Source organism: Agrilus planipennis, unplaced genomic scaffold, assembly GCF_000699045.2.
Source record: "Agrilus planipennis isolate EAB-ADULT unplaced genomic scaffold, Apla_2.0 scaffold186, whole genome shotgun sequence".
NCBI classification, from domain to species: Eukaryota; Metazoa; Arthropoda; class Insecta; order Coleoptera; family Buprestidae; genus Agrilus; species Agrilus planipennis.
Genome location: NW_020439023.1, coordinates 412,339 through 434,977, shown reverse-complemented (window position 1 = coordinate 434,977; position 22,639 = coordinate 412,339). Strand labels below are relative to the sequence as shown.

General features: G+C 32.3%; 3 protein-coding genes across 3 annotated transcripts; all 3 read right to left on the bottom strand.

Moving 5' to 3' along the window:
* Nucleotides 1-297: 297 nt before the first annotated feature.
* LOC108738277 (tubulin beta chain) lies at nucleotides 298-11,862 on the bottom strand. Its single transcript, XM_018471640.2, has 3 exons — nucleotides 11,700-11,862; nucleotides 3,310-3,418; nucleotides 298-1,664 (listed from the first exon to the last, which is right to left on the bottom strand). Exons 1-3 carry the CDS (start codon nucleotides 11,754-11,756, stop codon nucleotides 469-471), a joined length of 1,362 nt encoding a protein of 453 aa, XP_018327142.2. The 5' UTR covers nucleotides 11,757-11,862; the 3' UTR covers nucleotides 298-468.
* A 3,477-nt stretch (nucleotides 11,863-15,339) lies between these two features.
* Nucleotides 15,340-19,359, bottom strand: LOC108738295 (tubulin beta-1 chain). The gene is made up of 2 exons (XM_018471663.2): nucleotides 19,174-19,359; nucleotides 15,340-16,704 (listed from the first exon to the last, which is right to left on the bottom strand). The coding sequence occupies exons 1-2, from the start codon at nucleotides 19,228-19,230 to the stop codon at nucleotides 15,418-15,420; spliced, it is 1,344 nt and encodes a 447-aa protein (XP_018327165.1). The 5' UTR covers nucleotides 19,231-19,359; the 3' UTR covers nucleotides 15,340-15,417.
* A 693-nt stretch (nucleotides 19,360-20,052) lies between these two features.
* On the bottom strand, nucleotides 20,053-21,874 carry LOC112904966 (tubulin beta chain). Its single transcript, XM_025976352.1, has one exon. The coding sequence runs from the start codon at nucleotides 21,692-21,694 to the stop codon at nucleotides 20,567-20,569; it is 1,128 nt and encodes a 375-aa protein (XP_025832137.1). The 5' UTR covers nucleotides 21,695-21,874; the 3' UTR covers nucleotides 20,053-20,566.
* Between the last annotated feature and the right edge of the window lie 765 nt (nucleotides 21,875-22,639).

Here is a 22,639-nt window from a genome sequence, read left to right as displayed (position 1 = left end):
TGTATAATACAGTATTGAGAATCTGCAGTAATGTTTTATATTTCTAATACAATGCAGCTGTAGTAAAAGTGGCTTTGATGATTAGATACGTGCTGCTAAAGTGCTCATCAATAATTTATTACATTTAAAAAGCGACGATTAAGTCCGTAATTAGAAGGAAAATATTGAGCGCAATGCGATAAATTTACTCATAAATGTTACATTAATTATTTAATTTTTAATCACTTCATCCATGCTTACTGGAATGGAAGAAATCAATTGTGCAAACACTTATTAATCTATAAATGAAACAAAAAATATAGTTAAAATTTATTTCCTGAAAGTGTGAAAAAGTACAAAATCAGTCTCGGCAATCATTTTGAGAAAATTTCAAGTTAATCCTATAAAACGTGAAGAGTAAAGTGCAAATTTAAAATAAATTATCTTCATAAATTACTAAAATTATTTCTAATAATATTTTAAGAAAACCTAGCAGTTAAAATCGTCAGCAGCAGCTTCTTCCTCCGCTTCGTAATCTTCTTCAGCGGTTGCTTCTTGGTATTGCTGGTATTCTGATACAAGGTCGTTCATGTTTGATTCAGCTTCTGTGAATTCCATTTCGTCCATGCCTTCACCCGTGTACCAATGCAAGAAAGCTTTGCGTCTGAACATGGCGGCGAATTGTTCGGAAATCCTCTTGAACAGTTCTTGTATAGCGGTCGTATTACCGATGAATGTAGATGACATCTTGAGTCCCGTAGGTGGAATATCACAAACGGCTGTTTTAACATTATTCGGTATCCATTCGACGAAATAACTACTGTTCTTGTTCTGAACGGCAAGCATCTGCTCGTCGACTTCCTTCATCGACATTCTTCCTCTAAAGACAGCAGCAACTGTCAAGTATCGACCGTGCCTTGGATCGCATGCAGCCATCATGTTTTTAGCGTCGAACATTTGTTGAGTAAGTTCGGGAACTGAAAGAGTTCTGTATTGTTGACTTCCTCTGGACGTTAGAGGAGCGAAACCTGGCATGAAGAAGTGTAGCCGGGGGAAAGGCACCATGTTTACTGCCAACTTCCTAAGATCGGCATTAAGTTGGCCGGGGAATCTAAGGCACGTTGTGACTCCCGACATTGTGAGCGAAACTAAATGGTTTAGATCTCCGTAACTTGGGTTGGGAACTTTCAGTGTCCTGAAGCAGATATCGTAGAGGGCTTCGTTGTCGATGCAGAACGTTTCGTCGGTGTTTTCGACCAACTGATGGACTGAAAGGGTGGCATTGTAGGGTTCTACAACGGTGTCTGACACTTTGGGACTTGGCATTACTGAATAGGTGTTCATTATCCTGTCGGGATATTCTTCCCTTATCTTTGAGATCAATAGAGTGCCCATGCCGGATCCTGTACCGCCCCCAAGCGAGTGAGTTAGCTGGAATCCTTGAAGACAATCGCAGTTCTCAGCTTCTTTTCTGACAACGTCCAGAACTGCATCGACCAGTTCTGCTCCTTCTGTGTAGTGACCTTTAGCCCAGTTATTTCCTGCACCTGACTGTCCGAAAACGAAATTGTCTGGTCTAAACAGCTTTCCATAGATTCCAGAACGGACAGCATCCATGGTTCCTGGTTCCAAATCCAGTAAAATTGCTCGAGGAACGTATTTGCCCCCATTACTTCTGGTAGCAACTGCAAAAAAAATACTTTAATGAAGTACATCTTTAAAGCGTTGCTCTTTCTGGCAGGAATTCTCAAAACTTATTGAAAAATTGATAGTGTTTTCCACGCGTTCGTTCTTTTGGAAAACCTGACGTCTCTGTAACCCAACGAGTATGCTCAGAGCTGCTTTTTTTTATCAAAAATAAGAAAATAAAATTCAATGTAGCAGTGCCAAATGTAATAAATGCCTGCAACCGCGTTTAACTATAGGTCACGGATGTTGACAGGAAAATTAAACAGCCCATAAATAAATTATGGTCCTCAGAAACGGTGAAACAAGAATAAAAATTTATGTACTGTTGAATGACCAGGCAGTAAATTACTCCTTAAGAGTTCTTTAAAGTCTTCGAATGCAGGTATCGCATTTCGACAAATTATGAACATTAACCAATGATTAAACTAATTGGGAAACAGAAGTCTCAAAATTAGTTAATTTTGTATAACCAAGATATTTTAAACAATGCAGCATCTTAAAGTAAAGATAATTTAGATCATATGCAATGACGGCAATAGACTTCACAACAGAAATTAAGTAAATAATGGTGTTGGACAAGACCGTTAGTTTAATTCGATTTATAAATCGAATTTAAAGATGTTCTAGAAGAGCAATACATAGACGTAGAATTGGGTGAGGTGCTCTACAATGTAGCGTGAATTCATACGATATAATGTTACTCTGATGGTTTAATGAACGGGACTTCATGAGCAGTTTCTTGTAACTTCATTTAGATTCCACCATAAAACTGTTTATCATTGCATGCAATAAAGTGTAGAAGGAAACATAGCAATAAACTATAAAAACAGCCAATTATTCTTCTACATGCCTTTGTACGCTGCAGAAAAGCATTGAAACGAGCTGCAACGCTAGCTAGCGATGAAGTCATCGCTAGACGTTTTGAGACGAAAAAGTCTCGTCTTTAGATAATTTAATCATGTCTAGCGTCTTCTAGCGGATATAATTAATTTTGTTCTTAATAGAGAATAATACGAATTTGAAACATGTTAAAGTTTTGTTCTGAATTTTTCTTTTTCGAAAATGTATCCCCAAGTGCATCCAGGCAAATTTTACTAGTTTTAGGGTTCCCTACCTAAAAAGGTGACGGTTCTCTATCGATTTGAACTTGACGTAGTAGAACAATAGAAATCATAAGTTTATAATTTGTATAAGTTCTCAAAACTTGATTTCTATAAGGGATCGTTCATAAAATAAAGGGAAGCGAGGGATATTGCTTGGCGTGACGAGATATAAGGGGTGAGGGGGTCTAAGGAAATGTGACGTTTGCAATTAGTGAATTTTATTTCAATGTTTTTCTTACAAGGAAGTTCCTACAATTTTTCATTACGATAGAAAGTCAATTTCATTGCTGTTTTTAATCACAAGAAATCGTTTATATGGACGGGGACAAGCTTTTGTGACGTAATATTTGTTAGGGGGGTCGCTAATAGTATGACTTAGGGTGACGAAAGGAGAGGAAGGGGTCGTATTTTATGGTCGATCCCTAAGTAAATTTGCAATAGATTTCATGGGGTTCAAGACAAATTGTCAGTTTCCAATTTTTGTTTTTTAATATTCTAGTAGTTGTAATATAATTAGAAATGTTGTATTGTTTATTACCTGTGGCTTCATTGTAATAAACGTTAATCCTCTCCAATTGCAAATCGCTTTCGCCAATGTAGATTCCGCTAGGGTCAATGCCATGTTCTTCGGAAATCACTTCCCAAAACTGAAAAAATTAAGATAATTGCTACAAATATTGTTATTGTCTATACCTCATTAAGTAGTACTTATATCAGTGTAATTACGTATGATAATCAAAACATAAAAACCAACTTATTCCTACTACATGCTGTAATTTCTCCGATGGTGTTGCATGGTCTTCATCTTTTTCTTATTATTATTACGACAAAAATTTTTGAATTAATTAATTTTATTAAACCTATTAAAAAGTAGAAGTTACGATCTTGCAAATGTAATTTAGTTAAATTTAGCCAGAGTTCACATAACTGATAGGTAAACGATAAAGCAACTTTTTGTGTAGTTTCTATAATAATTACTCTTACTGTTCAAATAGACAGAAAATGCTTTAAGTGCTTATTTCAAAATTTTTGTTATTGTATAATAAAAATCTCATTTCTTCCGTAATTGTAAAGGTTTCTTAATGTTTATTGTACCGCATTTCTGTAACGATATCTTCTTGAATCATTATTAAGAGGCCAAAGGTTAGGACTAACTCTACATATTATTGGATAATTTGGAACTTCATAGAAGAAGAATATTTTAAGTTCGTAGTCAATGATTTATTCAAGCTGCGTGATTTCAAATTTATTTGTCCCCATCAGCACGCCACAGCAATTTCATGACAAAATGTAATTAAAAAGTTTGCAATGTTGCATTTTATTTATTTACCCTAGAATAATAATTTTAGCTATGGTGTAGAGTCTAGACTGTTGGATTCATTTCGTTAAAGTAATTTTAAACACCATTAAACATAGCAAATGTAGCTTTATAGACCATTTCGACGTTTTAATGTATCTTAAGCTTGCGCTTTACATTCCTCTCCGAGAACATATTTCTATTTTATATGTCAACGTCGTCGGTCCTTTGGAACTTTTACTGGAGACTGAGAAAAATTGCGGTTCAACGTACATTTACATTATGTACACACGAAAATAAATTTCTATTTCTGTTTGTGCGTTTTCGAATGCTTTTGAGACACTGTCGGTGACCGGACACCCGAACTGGCAGACGAACAATCGACACTAATGCAATTGCAGAAATATATAAATATATTCTTTGTACATAGATGAATTCATATATTTCACGCGAAATTCAAGCTAAATATACAGAATATACAACTATTTTAGATCTTTTCTTCCGGGTTCTTTATTTTCGTCAAAATTTTTCTATTGACACCATTCATTTGACAGCCAAACAAATCTGTCTTCGCCAAAACGTTTTCACATGTCTACCGGAAGTGACACGATGAATGCTAATTTTATGAGGGAAACATCAACTAAAACTGACTTTTAAGTAAGATCAAAAAAGAATTTAATATTGTAAACATCACGCTTTATTTTGTTTCCTAAATAATTTATTTTCACTTCTCTGTCTGTAACAATAGCAGGCCATAAATACACTTAAGTATTGGATTTAAGGAAATTAACCATAAATGGTAATTTATAGTAGTTTCATTATATCGAATTGAAACATGTTATTTTTTCTTAAATTAGTTATTAAATTATGTCCCATCTACAGAGTATCTCGGCGTCCTAAGTACGCCCCTGATATGTGCGAACCACGTTCGCTCCCTAGTTATAAGAATTCGGCAACGTCCTAAATCCAATAACTTAGTAAATACAACCGTATTTACAAACGAAATAATAAATAAATATGTTACAACTCTCTCGAAAAAAAATCGGTTGTCTGTAAAGTCGGTTTACTGACGATAGTTGAACGTGACAACGTCATAAGAAAATACTGATGGAATGGTTTCATTTTTCAAAAGAAAATTTTAATTTTATTTGTTTGATAGATATGTTGTATGGATATAGAGAAGGAGGTAAATACAAATGTATTATTGTATAGCAGCTGTCCACACGGACGCATCGCTCACTCAAGTAGGAGAGAGACAGATGTCGAACGCTGCCGAACGCGGAGACCGATTGTGCCTCTTTGTCGCTCGTTCCGCGCTCTCGCTTGCACTTCAAGCCTTAAATAGAACGCCTCAGAGCGAGGTAACGCCGCATGAGTCATGTTTTTTCGTGCATGCAGCCGGCTCCATCGAATTATAAGACGTTGTCACGTCAAAATAAGCAATTAATTTTGTATTTGCTATAACGAATTAACTTTACATTAGTATCGCCTACTCTAGTACGCGATTTTATGGCGTTTGTAATCTGTAACAAAACCAATACGATGCAATTAAACAGAATTGGGAGTAGGATTTTTTATAGCAATTCGAAAAAGTGTTGTAAATTTTCAATACCTGTGTAGGTATTTATACAGAAAATAGTTTGATAATAAACAGAAGATACTTATAATGATGATTAATTGTGTTGTTGTGAAAACTTGCTCACTTGGTTAGTTTTGTATATAAATTATTATTTTAGAAGAAGTCGCGGTTAGTAGGTGCATACAAGTTTTATCCCTCGAGAACAAAATTTGATCGTAATACTAAAAACAAAGATGCACTTGGCTTTTAATTTTACATCTCATTCAAAAGATAAATTTAGGCTCAAGGATAAATCTTCTTGCTTCTAAATATTCCAGGGTTTATCCCTATGAATATTCAAGTAGCTTACTAAAATATCTTATAAGCCGTGTACGACAAGTATTTCCGTTTGTTCCGATAAAAAGTAAAGTGGTGAGACTACATATAGCTGGCACGGATGGTTTTATAAAAATATACCTAAATTAAACTTCGCTTGGGACATGTCTTCTTGAACGTTTCTTAATTGAAAAAATTTACACTGACGATTGTCATTTAGTTTTTTTCATGAATCATGCAACTTAGTTTTAAAATAGCCTGTATTCTTATATTAGGAATTTCGCAAATGTTTTATCTTCACTTTTAATGAAACATAACTTCAGTTATTTTAACTCGAAAACATATTTCAGTTATTTTTGATCAAAAGAATACTGGGGTTTAAATTTATTTTATTTAAAAAACCACAACCAACGTTTCGCCCAGGTTGTTAGCCTTTTTCAAGACTAGTTTTATTCAGTAAAAATTGTAATACTGATGGAACTTGGTTAAAGGATATGCTCAGAGACCAACAAGCATTAATAAACATTAATAAAAATTTTTTTGTATAGATAAAATTCTAAAAACTAACATAACAATTTTAAAAACGTTGTACTATTTAAATAATAAAACAACTGTTGTTTTTTAACATGTTTATGTATAACTGTCACCACGTGTTTTTAATTATTTATTTATTTATTTTAATTGTACAACGTGTTTGAAACAATTATTGTGTTAGTTTTTTATCTATATAAAAAATGTTTATTAATGTTAATTAATGGTAGTTGATCTCTTAATATGTCCTTTAACCAAATTCCAACAGTATTAAAGTTTTAACTAAATAAAACTAGCCTTGAAAATGCCTAATAACCTGAGTGAAACGTTGACTGTGGTTTTTTAAATAAAACAAATTTAAACCCCGGTATTGGTTTCAATATCAAAAACAATTGAATGCAAAATAAGGGAAGAAGGTATAGAAGAACATATTTCGCTTATTAAAGCGAAAATATACACACCCGTGGCGAGGTATCAATTCTTAAATAGTTATGTTTGCTAATAGAAAAATATTCTTTCCTTATGCCAATAAATGCATATCTTTCAAATTTGTAAAAAGATCATGTAATCGTATAGGATTCTTTGTGGTTCTATTTTTTTCTTTTAAAAAATGAATATACAGTAAAATCCGCTTATAATGACATTGAAGGGAAATGACAAACACGTCATACTAAGCGGGCGTCATACAAAGCATAGTCTTAGAAAATAAGCAACTTTCTATTTTGGGTAGTTAATTAGTTCAATAGAGAGGAAAACTACAAATTGTATATATTTATTAACAGAAAAAGAAAAAGAACGATGTATTGTAATTTCAATATACATAAGAAGAATCAGAAAAATGAGCGAAAATGTTATTAATCATTTGGGTGACTATAGCCGGATATAATTTCTTGAGAATCAGTTATAATAAACGATATGTCATCTTAAACGGAGTCATTTTATCCAAAGTTTTCTATAGAGAATTTAATATGAAAACTAAACTTAGCACTGCAATTAATTCATATTAAGCGGTTGGTCAATATAGGCGGAGTCTACTACAGGATATTAAAGGAAAGAATGTCAATCGAAAGCAAGGATGTGGAGGATCTTAAGGGCTGCCACTCCCATGTACGTTCAGTAATTTTTTTAATAGTTTCACGGTTAAAATTCATGATCTGTGCATGGCATCGAAAAGGAATGTTTAATGTTTAACATCACTAGGAATCTCTATTTTGATCAGAAGCTATAAAAAAATTGTTTGATCCACATACCAGTAGTAAATAATAAGGGGAAAATGAAATAGAATAAATAAAAAGATCAAAAATTGCTGAGCCCACTCCTTGATACTCTTTTGAATATGTAGCTCACAAAATTATTCCCATCTCCTATTTTGCTTTGAACTATTTTCTAGTATCGCAATAAAAATGATTAAATAAATTAACTATCGGTCATTATATTTTAGTAATTTTATAGCTGACCTTTTTCCGACTACAAAATGCAGAATGTAGTGTCATTTGCTCCAAAACGATGCATAATTCGCTTAATTCGCTATGGATAAGTGTACAATTAAACGGGCTGCTATTTAAAATATTTGTTTTTTGAAAGCCATTGTCTGTGGCGGACGGTGTTTTTACTGTCTATCAGAGCGTTACCATATCAGACCAGCGTCCATCCTGACATTGTTAGGCATCTAGTACCCGTACCTACATTACCTTACCAACGAGCGATGTAGACGGACAGTGAAATGCAAGATTGACTATTAGGTTGTTTTTTTGTTGACGAGGCCCGTTGTTCAGTCAATGATCCAAATAATTATTTTATAACTGTTTCGTACATAAAGACGTTAGTTGCTAAGGTGCGTTCCAATGCAAAATTACCGGCAGTTTGATACAAGATATTTATGAAGAGTGATTGCCAAAAGCATGTAGGAAATTATTCAAAAAATCATAAAAATCTTTTAAAGAAACTTTTTATAAAACAAACAAACCTGTAGATTTCTACTTATCCTTATCCAAGAAATTTTGTACGCACATTGTCAGGAGCATGGAAAAGGACATAGAGTTAAAAAAAATCCCCCTAGGAATAGAAAGAAGAGCTTTATTTACTGTCATTCTACTAGTATATGTTTGACGTAGAAAATTAGAAACTTTAGTTTTACCTTGATGATCCTGGTCAGGACTTAAAAGCAAATTTATCGAATTATTGTATTTTTAATGATCTGTAACTCGTATTTGGGATATCAATGAGAGCGAAGCCGGGGGGTAAAAACTCGTTACTAATAATTCCTACTTCATCAGTTTTTTTGGTTTAGGTTCAGGTTAATGACAACGGCAGTAATAAGTAATAACCCCTACATTTTTTACTAGGCATACATTTCTCATGAAGGGCTAATCAGAGACATATTAGAAGCAGAAACAGGGGTTAAGAGGACTTGAGGTAGACCTAGATTAGATTACTGTTTCGCAAATAGTTAAGGACATTCCACAGGATTTTCTAGTTTTAGGGAAATGTTAAAATTAGCTTAGGATATGAAAGAGTGGAGGTGTGTGTCTAACTTGTGTTAGGACTGACGACTTTATGACGATTACATTTTTGAGTATAGCAATAACAAATTTAGTTAGGTTTCCATTTTTCGGTTGTAAGAATTTTACATGTAAAGTTTTTATCCAATTAGGAATTTCTGCAAATTCTGAATCATGTCAGACAATCACTGCACTTTTGTAAAAACTCAACGAATTTAAATTTATCTGTTTTTTATATCATTTTTCCCTCCTATATCGGAGGAAGCCCAATGCCTCAAATTTCTTTGAATTTGCTTTAATTTTAATCAGATTATTTATTTAATTTATTAACTACAAAAAATATTAAGTTTTTTTAAAGTACAAAACGTGTGTGAATTAATTGTTGGGAAAAGTTGACGTAATAATAATTTTTACAAGCGGAAGGTTAAAATGTAATCAAAGTCGATTCTGCTGTAACAGTGTGCTCTCTTTTCTTTTCTACCGTTTGAAATTAAGTTGTTTTTATGTTCCACAGAATTTTATTTATGCATTGCACTTGGAATAATTTTTCGGTCCTGAATTCGACAAATAATAAACAATTTACTTAATGACGAATTTTTTGGATGTGAGATAAAAGTACAGACAATTTGCTGTATGACAAAATTTTCTCTTGATATCTAAAAATATTTCGGTTTACTAACCAAATATAGACAATTACATGTTTGAATGTTTTACTTTTGTTGAAAACGATAAATGGTTGTCGCTAATATACGTATATGTACTATATCTACATAAGCAAGATAGTTTAATGACGAACATTTTCGGAAAAATGCTATTCAAAACAATGATAAATATGATATCGTGAATAATATATCATTTTTATGAATAATTTATNTCTATTTGAATTCTAAATTCCAATTAGGCTTAAAAACGACAATTCAAGTAATGATAAAAGTTACCTTGTAAGCCACAAAAATAAATTTTTTTGTATTATCAGCATTATAAATAATTTACAGATATATGAAAACGCGAACATTCAATCATATGTGTTATTAAAACATTTTAAGATAGCAGTTTATGTAAAACTTTAAAAACAATAAATTTTAAGATACCTATTCTTTACGAATTTTAATGTAGTTACATATTGTGGTGTTTAAGTAGTATATATGTATGTATGTTTAGATATAGATTAAATGTACTGTGTATGTGTACACGAAATGATATGGTCCTCGTGTCTACACAATGGACTATTTAAGCACGGATGCAATGACCTTAATGCCTTTTGTAACACTGATAAAAAAAATAATAAATGAGAGTATTAATTTTAACTCGTTGCTGTCTTTAAAGTTCGTAATTAACTTCGCGATACTATAAGACACTAGAAACACATGTTAAATTCTCTTTAAAATAGTAGCCACTTTAGGGAGGGAAATAATTGAAAAATAATTACATGAAGAAATGACCAACTACACAGCTAATAAAAGCAACTTATATGGTCTATAAAAAGAAGTATTTAAAAATAATTCAATGGTAGCGCTTTAATATATATATATATAATAACAAACATGCATATGTACGTATTCATATCAAAGTGAATTTTGTACTGTATATTAGTAATCACAATTTTATTCATATCAAAAATTCGCACATATGACAATTGCAGGTATTGTTTTCCTTTCTGTTTTGAAATACCTTACATTTTAACCATAGTTAAGCATCATAAAAATAAAACTTTGTGTACGGTAATAGTTAAAAACCGTCTTTGAACAAACTAAAAAAATATAAAAATTGCGTACAAGGATATTAATTTACCTTATTTCACAGTAACGGTTTACTTTTTTGGCAAATATAACTGAATATTCTGTATATGGAAGACCATGTAAGGGAAACAATGGGCACACTTTTTAATTAACTTACATTTTAACCATAGTTAAGCATCATAAAAATAAAACTTTGTGTACGGTAATAGTTAAAAACCGTCTTTGAACAAACTAAAAAAATATAAAAATTGCGTACAAGGATATTAATTTACCTTATTTCACAGTAACGGTTTACTTTTTTGGCAAATATAACTGAATATTCTGTATATGGAAGACCATGTAAGGGAAACAATGGGCACACTTTTTAATTAACAGACAGCGTATTATTTCTAAAATGGAGAAATGATGAAATAAAAACTCCGATACCATCGCTATTAAATACTTTAGTGTTTACTATTAAATGACCACATGTGCGATAATAGGCAGGGAAACATACTGATAAGACGCGAATTATATTGTTCATTTTTATTAAATTTATGATCGCAGTAATTTAATATTTGAAGAAACATTTAAAAATTTTAGAAATAATACTTTCTTTCATACTATTTAAATTTCAGAATTAAAGTAAATTACGAACAGATTCACTTTTATTTTATTTTTCGTTTTTATTCGATAATTATTGTTAACTTATTTAATTAATAACCTAAATAAAATCACCAGAAATGAAAAGGGTTAATCGTACAATTTCTTACAATCAAACAATAGTTTTAATATAATACTATTCTAAAAAAGTTATTTTGGGGAGATGCTATTAAAGTTGTAAAGAAATTAAAATCGAAATCCTTCTAGACTTTTGAACTTAAGCAACTAAAAAAGTTTTTAAAACTTCAAACATAGGTTCACTTTGAAAAAAGTAAAATTCGGTTTTAAATGTAATAAATAAAACGTATAAAAAATTGTTCATACCTTGGCGCCTACTTGATTTCCACATTGTCCGGCTTGAAGATGCAGAATTTCCCTCATTGTTGTTGCTCGATTGTTTCTGTTCTGATGCCTTGGAGCTACTGTCACGCCTCGAAGCCAACTGCGATGAGCTACTGAGTAAATGAACCTTTAGCTCAGACAGTGACTGCCTCTGGCATGGAGATCGTCCATATCACGTTACACTCATTTTATCTAACTTTAGTTCTGTTTTATTTCTAACCACAACGGAAAGTGTTTATAGGCATGTCGAAAAGCTCGTAGACATAAGGAGGGCCAAATATTTAATTAAGCGGCATCAGGCCAACACCCTTCAGATTTCTTACATTTTTTGAAATCCTCATCTGACTTCTATCTTTAGAATTTAGAAATTCTCTTAATGAAGAAATACTTCGTTCAGGTTATTCCTTTTAACATAATTTTATGAGGTTTAATTGTTCTTTTGTATAATTAAACTATTAAACGTCGTTGGTTGTTTACCTACGTTCATTTGTTCCACAAAATCTTCTCTTGTAGTGTGAGTAATTCATAAGATCGTACGCAAGAAAACAAACCTTTTATCTTTATATGACGATGAGACAAGCAGTAAAAGTCTGTGTGATAAATAACAAAGTAGATATCTCGTGAATACTAAATAGATAAGGCCATAAGCTGATACTGATTCAAACTTCAATAATAGTTTTCTGCTGCCTGATAATTATAATTTTACGAGTAATTAGGTATGTTCATACGTAAATAAACCGACAAAACAATTTTATCTGTTTTGTCTTCATAACAATGCGATTTTTATGGTAATCATTTTGAATAATAGAAAACAATTAAATTAATTCCAATGTACCTACTGGTATAATATCTAATTTTTAGAACGATCTAAACCAAATTATTTTTCAATTTCGGGAGAAAGGGATTTAGCTCTTAATTTACCTACAAAAGTCAGATGTGTATTAATTTAGAAATGTTCCTTTTATAATCAAATAAGAGAAATCCATGCAGCTTTAAACAGTTTCATTAGTAGCTAATATGTATAAGACTATATATCTTCAAAAGGGAAGCATAAATTCAACGAATTTTGAATACACAAAAAGAACTATTTGCACTGGTTTACCAATTATACATTACAAGTGTTTAAACTTGTTCAGAAGCTTTAGGAAAAACTTGGGATAAGTTTATTATCAAACTTCTAAAGCAGTTATAATAAGCGATAAAACAATTACATAGATACACTTTTTTGATATAAGATTAAAGGTATTTTTATTTTCTTGTATTATTCAGTGAATTGACAATTTATTGAATTGATTTAAAATAGTAGAAAAAATGTTTCTATTCCTTAAATGTATTTAAAACAATCTTCGACTTTTATAAGACTTTATCTTTTCGTCTGTCTGTATTTGTATGCATATATTGACAATCTATACTATAACCTCAAGAATCCGGACATAGCTAATCCGATTCTCCGCTAATCCGAACAACGAACACTCATAATTCGAACAAACTTGATAGTCCGAACAAATTCGAATAGCGCAGGCGTGACAACGTCATCCGGCTCAAAAAGAAGCTGTAGATACATGCAAAATGTTACATTTCGTCCATCTTATGAAACAATTACATTAACAGTTATGAAATGGCGTCAAAACGCATACGTATTGCGTTATCAATATAGGAAAAAGTTGATATTAAACGTCCCGAGCTACTTTTTTATGTTTCATATTTGTTTAAAGAATAAGGTTTATATGTATGCAAATATCTGTATTTAATATGTCAGACGATTGCTCTTTGATAATCCGAAAAATCAATAATTAGTTCGTATTATCGAGGTTGTGCTGTATTTTGCATCTCTTCTTCATTTTAATGTAAAAACCGATTCCAAAAACGCTACTTCTTGTTGTGTACACATGTGAATTGGCATATTTAAATAGTAAAAACGCTTACATCGAAGTGACTTCTGACGGATTCATAAATAAACTCTTGTCTAGGATAACAACGGTTATTTATTTGCCTGAGTTCCAAAAATGACATGCGGAACTATAAGAATGGGCCACATACGAAAATAGAACTTTAAGAAGTCAATCTGAGGCACTCTTACCACTTTAAAGATAATGATACTATTATGGTCGGAGTGATTATAACTTTAAAACAAGAGAAAAATAAAATTGATTGTAAATAGAAGTATTTGTCTCTGTGGTGATCCCTCTTAAATAATCTCTCTAACGTTCTGTTTAAGCACCGACAATTTCAATAAACCAACCTACCGGTAATGCATTATAATTATACGAAAAAGCCCTATGATCCTAGGAAAAAATGTATTTTCAGCTACTTTTTATTGGGTATAGTATTTTTCTTAGTAGTTACATATAGGTAAATAAATAATATATTTTGTTGAATAATCCACATATTTTTGTACAAATTTAGTTTAGTAAATGTAAATTATCGTAAATTAGCTACGAAATGCTGATAACTGATATATTTGCTTCCGGTTTTGATGTTAATGTTGTTTAATATAGAAGTAGGTACGCATTTAAGTGTAACCACAACCAATTTCCTTGCATCAAATTTAAAAGAACGAATATGTTATGACTCACTTCATGCCTCCCTTTTGAAATGCTAGAAGCCAAAAGTCGATTTCGAAGTCTTGCAAGTGTTTCTTATGACGGTAGTTTTATAAGTTGAAGCTAACCATATGTTTGAAGGGAGAAATAAGCGCGTACATATTTTAAGAAGCATCTAAATAAAAAAATTAATAAATTAATTCTTCTTGTGTACTTATGGTTTGGAATTTCATTTTATGTTTATCCCAAAAAGCTTCTCTTATATACGTATTTTCTTTATTATCTGTATAATTACCATTATAAAATTTCTTATAAAAAAATGAAGTTTCCCATTTTAATGCCTTTTAATTTTTCAAGCATTGCAGTAATTTTCAGACTTTTAACTTCCACCCGCATATATCTCTTACATAGGCTTCTTGATTTACACTTTGTATGCAACTTTGCAAACACATATACCTAACAGATTGTCTATCTTTATTGTAATTTTATCCGATTAGTAACAAATTATTTATTATTACTAACTTTGTAACACGATTTTTACAGATTCTAAACATTTCATTTACAATAGCAACCCCACCTTCAAGATGTGATTATTTTCAATATTTATATTAACTTTCAATATTGTAGCAATAGTTGCTTAGTAAAAAAAGCAAATTAAATATTACTTTCAGGTGGAATAAATTTTATTATCTCTGGGTGATCTCAAAACTAAATTTTTAACAAAACTTGACTATTTTGCTACAGAATATTTAAAATGTGCAAGTCTTACATAAGGGTTTTTCAATTAAAAAGACGATATGCTTTTATTATTTTTTATTTAAACTGAAAAGTAGAAAGTTCTTTCATGAACAGTTCTATTGAGTTTATCAGCAGAAAATATAAACAATGTTAATAATTATAACAATAAATTTCATAGTCTTGCAATGACCTAAAATATTGTCATTATCTAAATACGAAAAAGTATAAATTTAAGTTGAATGGCTTAATTTAATGTTGGAAGCTGGTATAAAAAAAAAACGAAAGCACAATTTTTATACGAATATGAAGAAGAACTAACACACATTTAGTTCTTTAAATACTAATTCTCGAATCAAGGTAGGAAATATGTCAGTCTTGTGTAAAACAACTGCTGCTTTGTTTGCATTCTATTTTTTAATTTAATTTTCGTCAACTTCGGCCTCTGCTTCTTCATCAAATTCTGCATCTTCGTCAGCCGTTGCTTCCTGATATTGTTGGTATTCTGATACGAGATCGTTCATGTTCGATTCAGCTTCTGTGAATTCCATTTCATCCATACCTTCGCCCGTGTACCAATGCAAGAAAGCTTTTCGGCGGAACATGGCTGTGAACTGTTCTGAAATGCGTTTAAATAGCTCTTGGATGGCAGTAGAATTACCAATAAACGTAGCTGACATTTTAAGACCTCTTGGTGGAATGTCACATACAGCTGTCTTGACGTTGTTGGGTATCCATTCGACGAAATAGCTGCTATTCTTATTTTGGATGTTCAACATTTGTTCGTCGACTTCTTTCATTGACATACGACCTCTAAAGATAGCTGCCACGGTTAGGTAACGCCCATGTCTTGGATCGCAAGCGGCCATCATATTTTTGGCGTCAAACATTTGTTGTGTTAATTCTGGTACAGTCAGAGCCCTGTACTGTTGGCTTCCTCTCGATGTGAGTGGTGCAAAGCCGGGCATGAAGAAGTGGAGTCGCGGGAATGGTACCATGTTGACAGCCAATTTTCTAAGATCTGCGTTCAATTGACCAGGGAACCGTAGACACGTTGTTACGCCAGACATTGTGAGGGAAACTAAATGATTTAAATCGCCATAGGTTGGTGTTGTCAATTTCAAAGTTCTAAAGCAGATGTCATAAAGAGCTTCATTATCGATACAGTATGTTTCATCTGTGTTCTCAACCAACTGATGTACTGATAAAGTTGCATTGTATGGCTCTACAACAGTGTCTGATACTTTAGGTGATGGCACAACAGAATAGGTGTTCATTATCCTGTCTGGGTATTCTTCACGGATTTTTGAGATTAGTAAAGTACCCATACCAGATCCAGTACCACCACCAAGGGAATGAGTGAGTTGGAATCCTTGAAGGCAGTCGCATGATTCCGCTTCTTTTCGTACTACGTCTAAAACGGCATCTACAAGTTCGGCTCCCTCTGTATAATGACCTTTTGCCCAGTTATTTCCGGCGCCGGACTGTCCGAATACAAAATTGTCTGGTCTAAATATTTGTCCAAATGGTCCAGATCTGACGGAGTCCATGGTACCTGGTTCGAGATCGACGAGTATGGCACGTGGTACGTATTTTCCTCCAGACGCTTCATTGTAATATACGTTTATTCTTTCTAATTGGAGGTCGGAGTCTCCGTGATATGCTCCAGTGGGGTCTATTCCATGTTCATCTGATATAATTTCCCAAAACTATAACAAAAAATGCCAGATTAATAATTGAAATCTGAGAAATTATTTATAAATAATTGTAAATAGTGTAAATGAATGTACGAAGGAATGTAATGTTTCTAAAAAAATGCTATAAGTAAAATAGGATTCAAAAAACCGCACCCAAATTGTATAGGTTTATATTGGTAAACACCCGATGCAATAAAACCTTAAGAAATATTAAATAATTAAACCATAATCTCTAAATATCTATAGCATCCCGTTTCAAAACTGGAACTGTAATCGTTTTCATATAATTTTTTTCGAAAATATTCGCCACACCTACATTTAAAGTGAATGTCCAATAAGTAGATACTAAGCTTTCGCCAGAATCGCAAGTGATTAATCATTGACATTTTGAAAAACCAACGATAAAGATATTTGTTTTCAATAATCGTGAGTATACACCTGGAATTGTTTTTTGACTTATGTACTTCAATAACTGTCGTACGCAAAAATAAAATTGTTCATATTAATGCAATTTGTAATATTACTTTACCCATTTTTAAATCAATATAAGTCCAAATTTCAAAAAAAAAAAAAACTAAACCACTGAAGTCAAATCCTTCTTCTCTTAAAGGTTAATATGGTATGAAAACGAGACGTCAGTAGTTTTCCTTGATAAAAAATTTTATTTTTAACAACAAACTGTTATAATACATACATAGGTATAAATGTTGGTCAACTTGATCATATCTATTTTTAGTAACTTGGGAGGTGACGTAATCATTTTATAAACCACTGGATTGTCTATTTGAATTCTAAATTCCAATTAGGCTTAAAAACGACAATTCAAGTAATGATAAAAGTTACCTTGTAAGCCACAAAAATAAATTTTTTTGTATTATCAGCATTATAAATAATTTACAGATATATGAAAACGCGAACATTCAATCATATGTGTTATTAAAACATTTTAAGATAGCAGTTTATGTAAAACTTTAAAAACAATAAATTTTAAGATACCTATTCTTTACGAATTTTAATGTAGTTACATATTGTGGTGTTTAAGTAGTATATATGTATGTATGTTTAGATATAGATTAAATGTACTGTGTATGTGTACACGAAATGATATGATCTACCAATTTTTTTCTCGACCATCAGGGATTAAACCTTCCCTACTACATCATACACTCCTTAAAACGATTAAGAAAATAGCTTACGTGGGAACAAATTACCATTAACCTTAATAGCCAATCCCACACTATATTACAAGATGTTTTTTGCCCCACATAGAAACTACTTTACATTTATCTCTAATTAATCGTGAGTTATAATTAAGCATGATTGTTCGTTCGATGATTCGTACCTCTGCTTGTTCTATGTATTTTATTTCAAACTTATTGATCTATCTATATAGACGATATACCTTCGCACTTCTACGTACTTATATAAGTTCATGTACTGAAATATAGAAACCTTAAAAAGTACAAGTAAACTGGTCAGCCACCCAAATTCATGTTATAGCTACTAAATGCTTAAAAGTGGTTATTTTAAACAACACAATTTAATAACAATTTTTCCGAAGTTTCGCTCAATTATCTCTCAAAAATATTTAGACTGGTCCTATTATATTGTAAATATAAAGTTAAAACCATTAAATGTACCTATGTACCAACATTAATTATCAAACTTGTGACTAAATAGACAACTCCTCATTTTTTAAAAATTTATATATTGTTTAAAAACGATGCCCACTGATCATTCCTTTCCGATCTTTTTTAATTAGTTACCAACTTTAGATTGAGTTATAAGGGTCATCGAACTTTGTATCAATATGTATACCTCAAGTAGTACACACCCATGTATGAATAATTATCTAATTACTTTAACTGTGAATTTTTTCATAAAAGGATTTTTTATTCCGTACACCTTTTCAGTTCGATAAATTTTTAAAAGAAACTTAAATGGACAACGCTTAAATAAATTAAACAATCTTCATATAGAGAGCAAACTTTATTTTAAGATAATTTTCATCTGAGATACTGAATTTATAAAAAAAAGCAATTTTTTTCTCTTTTGGGTTATATCTAAACTTTTAACAATTAGGAATTTCTAATTTCAATCGATGTTACTACACATAGTTTCGGCCATTTTTACACTAGCCAAACAGGAAACAATGTTTGAATTCTAAAAGTCGAACGAAAGTTCTAACGAATGCCAACTGCCTCGATGTTTCCAAGATGGCTAGTAGTAATAAAAAGCCGGTAAGCGACCGCACCATACGATTTCAAATGGGAGAAATAACGAAAAATGGTGCAATTGTATGCAGCAACACACATAATTTTAAAATCATTTTTCTTAAATAAATGCAATGATATAATTGAAATGTTTGTACTATGGACTTTATTACATTATAGCAAGAAATAACTCTAATATTTCAGCCATTACACTACAAGATGGCTATGACTGAAATACCAGATCTGAGTAAATCAAAAAATATATTACCTTAGCTCCTATTTGGTTTCCGCACTGGCCAGCTTGAATATGTACGATTTCTCTCATCTTGTTAAATTAATTTATTTTAACTTCACTTATATAAAATACACACGTTACCTACTCGGTAGTCCTAACGGTTTTGATTGAACGGCTGCACGAAGCTATGAAAGCGGATGGTGGAGGACGCGCAGATGCAGGAAAGATATACGGTGTAGAATATCCCTCTCCATTCCGTATTTTCGTGGTGCGGCGGTCTAATGGCTTCGCATCTAATAACGAAACCATTAAAATATGAAATTCCCGCGCACAATACAACAGAAACTATATAAAATTAAAATACTCGAAAAATCGTTAATTATATTTAGTCTTTACTTCAAATAACTTCGAATAACAAAAATATAAAACTTTAGTTCGTGTATTTAAATGCTCGAAATTCACGCTTCGTATCTTCAACTTTTCATTAACTGTCCATGTAGGTCGTCAATTTAATATGGAGTAGGTCTCTTAAAAATAAAATTTAATTTTAAAGAAATTTCTTGTAATTTTTAAAATGGTAATTAGTCTACCAAAGCGGAAGCGATAATATTGAGAAAAAGAAACGTCTGCCCACAACTTCAGACAGTATGACAGTAATCAGTAATTACTCATTCTTAGCTCCTACACAGCTCATTGCAACATTGAAGGTAAGGACACAGAAAAATAACAGTTTCATTATATTATTATATAGTATAAATAAATGGTAAAGCACCTTTATTTTATTTTTAATATATGTTGATTGCCTTGGAAGAATATCCATTCCCGTTTAAGATCTCGTTATCTTACTTAGTAAATCTTAATGTTTTTTTTTCTAGTTCTCTACTGTACACCTCGGTATATTTCAAAAAAACATTGTGATAGTATCCTTTTATTGAAATGCCTTTTTATTAGTAACAAATTTATAATTCATTTTAATCAAAACATTAAAAAAATACTTCAGACGGTTACAATAATTTTTACAAACGGAAGTTGTTCATTTATTTGGTGTAGGTAGATATTTTTAACTCAGTGATTCTATTTACTCAAATGATCGGAATATTTTATGAACATGCGGCTTTTCTTTCTAAAATCAGTTTCCTATTGAACACTTTTTGTGTACTTCAAAAATTGTCTAAAAACAAAATCAAATAAAACAGCAATTTGAATGGCAGCGTTTTAATATAAACAATTGAGAAAATATGGAACAGTTATAAATAAAACAATTACAAATAAAATTGGGAAGGCCTTTCAGTCTTGACACGCATAAATTATTTCAATTTACAAAATCTGGAATGTACTCGGTACAACGAACAAATAACATGTGTTAAATTAAAAAGCGGTATCAGATTTAGTGCAGGGACCATCGGAAGGAAAAAAAAAGGAGGAATTAGTTTTCATCTACTTCCGCTTCTTGTTCTTCGTCGAATTCGGCGTCTTCGTCTGCGGTTGCCTCTTGGTATTGCTGGTATTCTGATACAAGGTCGTTCATGTTTGATTCGGCTTCTGTGAATTCCATTTCGTCCATGCCTTCACCCGTGTACCAATGCAAGAAAGCTTTTCGTCGGAACATAGCTGTGAATTGTTCTGAAATACGTTTGAAAAGTTCCTGGATGGCTGTGGAGTTACCGGTGAAAGTGGCCGACATTTTAAGGCCTCTTGGTGGAATATCACATACGGCTGTCTTGACATTGTTAGGTATCCATTCGACGAAATAACTGCTGTTTTTGTTTTGGATGTTTAACATTTGTTCGTCAACTTCTTTCATGGACATACGACCTCTGAAGATAGCTGCCACGGTTAGGTAACGCCCATGTCGTGGATCGCAAGCAGCCATCATATTTTTGGCATCAAACATTTGTTGTGTTAATTCTGGAACGGTTAAGGCCCTGTACTGTTGGCTTCCTCTCGATGTGAGTGGTGCAAAGCCGGGCATGAAGAAGTGGAGTCGTGGGAATGGTACCATGTTGACAGCCAATTTCCGAAGATCTGCGTTCAACTGACCAGGAAATCGTAAACACGTTGTTACTCCAGACATTGTGAGGGAAACTAAATGATTCAGATCTCCGTAGGTTGGTGTTGTCAATTTTAACGTTCTAAAGCAGATGTCATAGAGAGCTTCATTATCGATACAGTACGTTTCATCGGTGTTTTCTACCAATTGGTGGACGGATAGGGTGGCGTTATAGGGTTCTACAACGGTGTCGGATACTTTGGGCGAGGGTACGACTGAGAATGTGTTCATTATCCTATCTGGGTATTCTTCACGGATTTTTGATATGAGCAATGTCCCCATACCAGAACCAGTGCCTCCTCCAAGAGAATGTGTAAGTTGGAAGCCTTGTAAACAATCACATGATTCAGCTTCTTTTCGTACTACATCTAAAACTGAGTCTACGAGTTCGGCACCCTCCGTGTAATGACCTTTTGCCCAATTATTTCCGGCTCCAGACTGGCCGAAAACGAAGTTGTCTGGTCTAAAAAGTTGTCCAAAAGGCCCCGATCTGACCGAGTCCATAGTGCCTGGCTCGAGATCGACAAGGATAGCACGTGGTACGTATTTGCCTCCAGATGCTTCATTGTAGTATACGTTTATTCTTTCTAATTGGAGGTCGGAGTCTCCGTGATATGCTCCAGTGGGATCGATACCGTGCTCATCAGAAATAATTTCCCAGAACTGCGAAAAAGATAATTTTATGAAAACAAATTCTTTGTACAGAAGTTATATTCCCGAAAAGTATATTCATCCTAAAATAAGCAGTTAGATTTTAATTAATTCAAACCAATAGTAAGTACTATTAGGTATCTAAATTATGCAGTTTCAGCTTTAGTATTACTAAAAGCATCTTGTAATTACTTCGTGGATGAATAACATTCCGCAATTTTCACGTCCAGAAGCGTGACGAAACGAGCTTTTGTATTCATTTACAGTTCCTCGTCTCAGGTCATGACCAAATATAGTCGCTAAATTACGTGGCTTACATCATCAAGGTCTATGTATATCAAACAGTGTAGATACAATTTGAAAAGAAACACCCACCGCAAATGCATATGCTGTTTTTACTTTAGTATGTAACAATTTAATAATTAACAAACAATTTTACGATAATAAAATCAAATAAAGATTTTCCTACAAACCATGTATGTAGGTAAATGGAAGTGTACATTTACATTTACTATTTTTAAATTGAACTGTTTAGTTTTTTTATTAATAATATAATAGGTACAAAACTTAGAAACTTCCGTATTGAATTGGAAGGTACGACCCTGTTTGTAACGGCTGTTTCATTGATTTGATAAAGTTTTATGTGTATGTGTTTTTGTTGTAGAGGCTAGCGTATGGTACTGTAGGGAGGTACTAGCATTTTTAAATATGTAGACTACTCCACACTAATTTAAAATCATTAGACACGTTGAATAAAAAACAGATAAAAAAGTAACGATCTATTTAAAAAGATTCAGA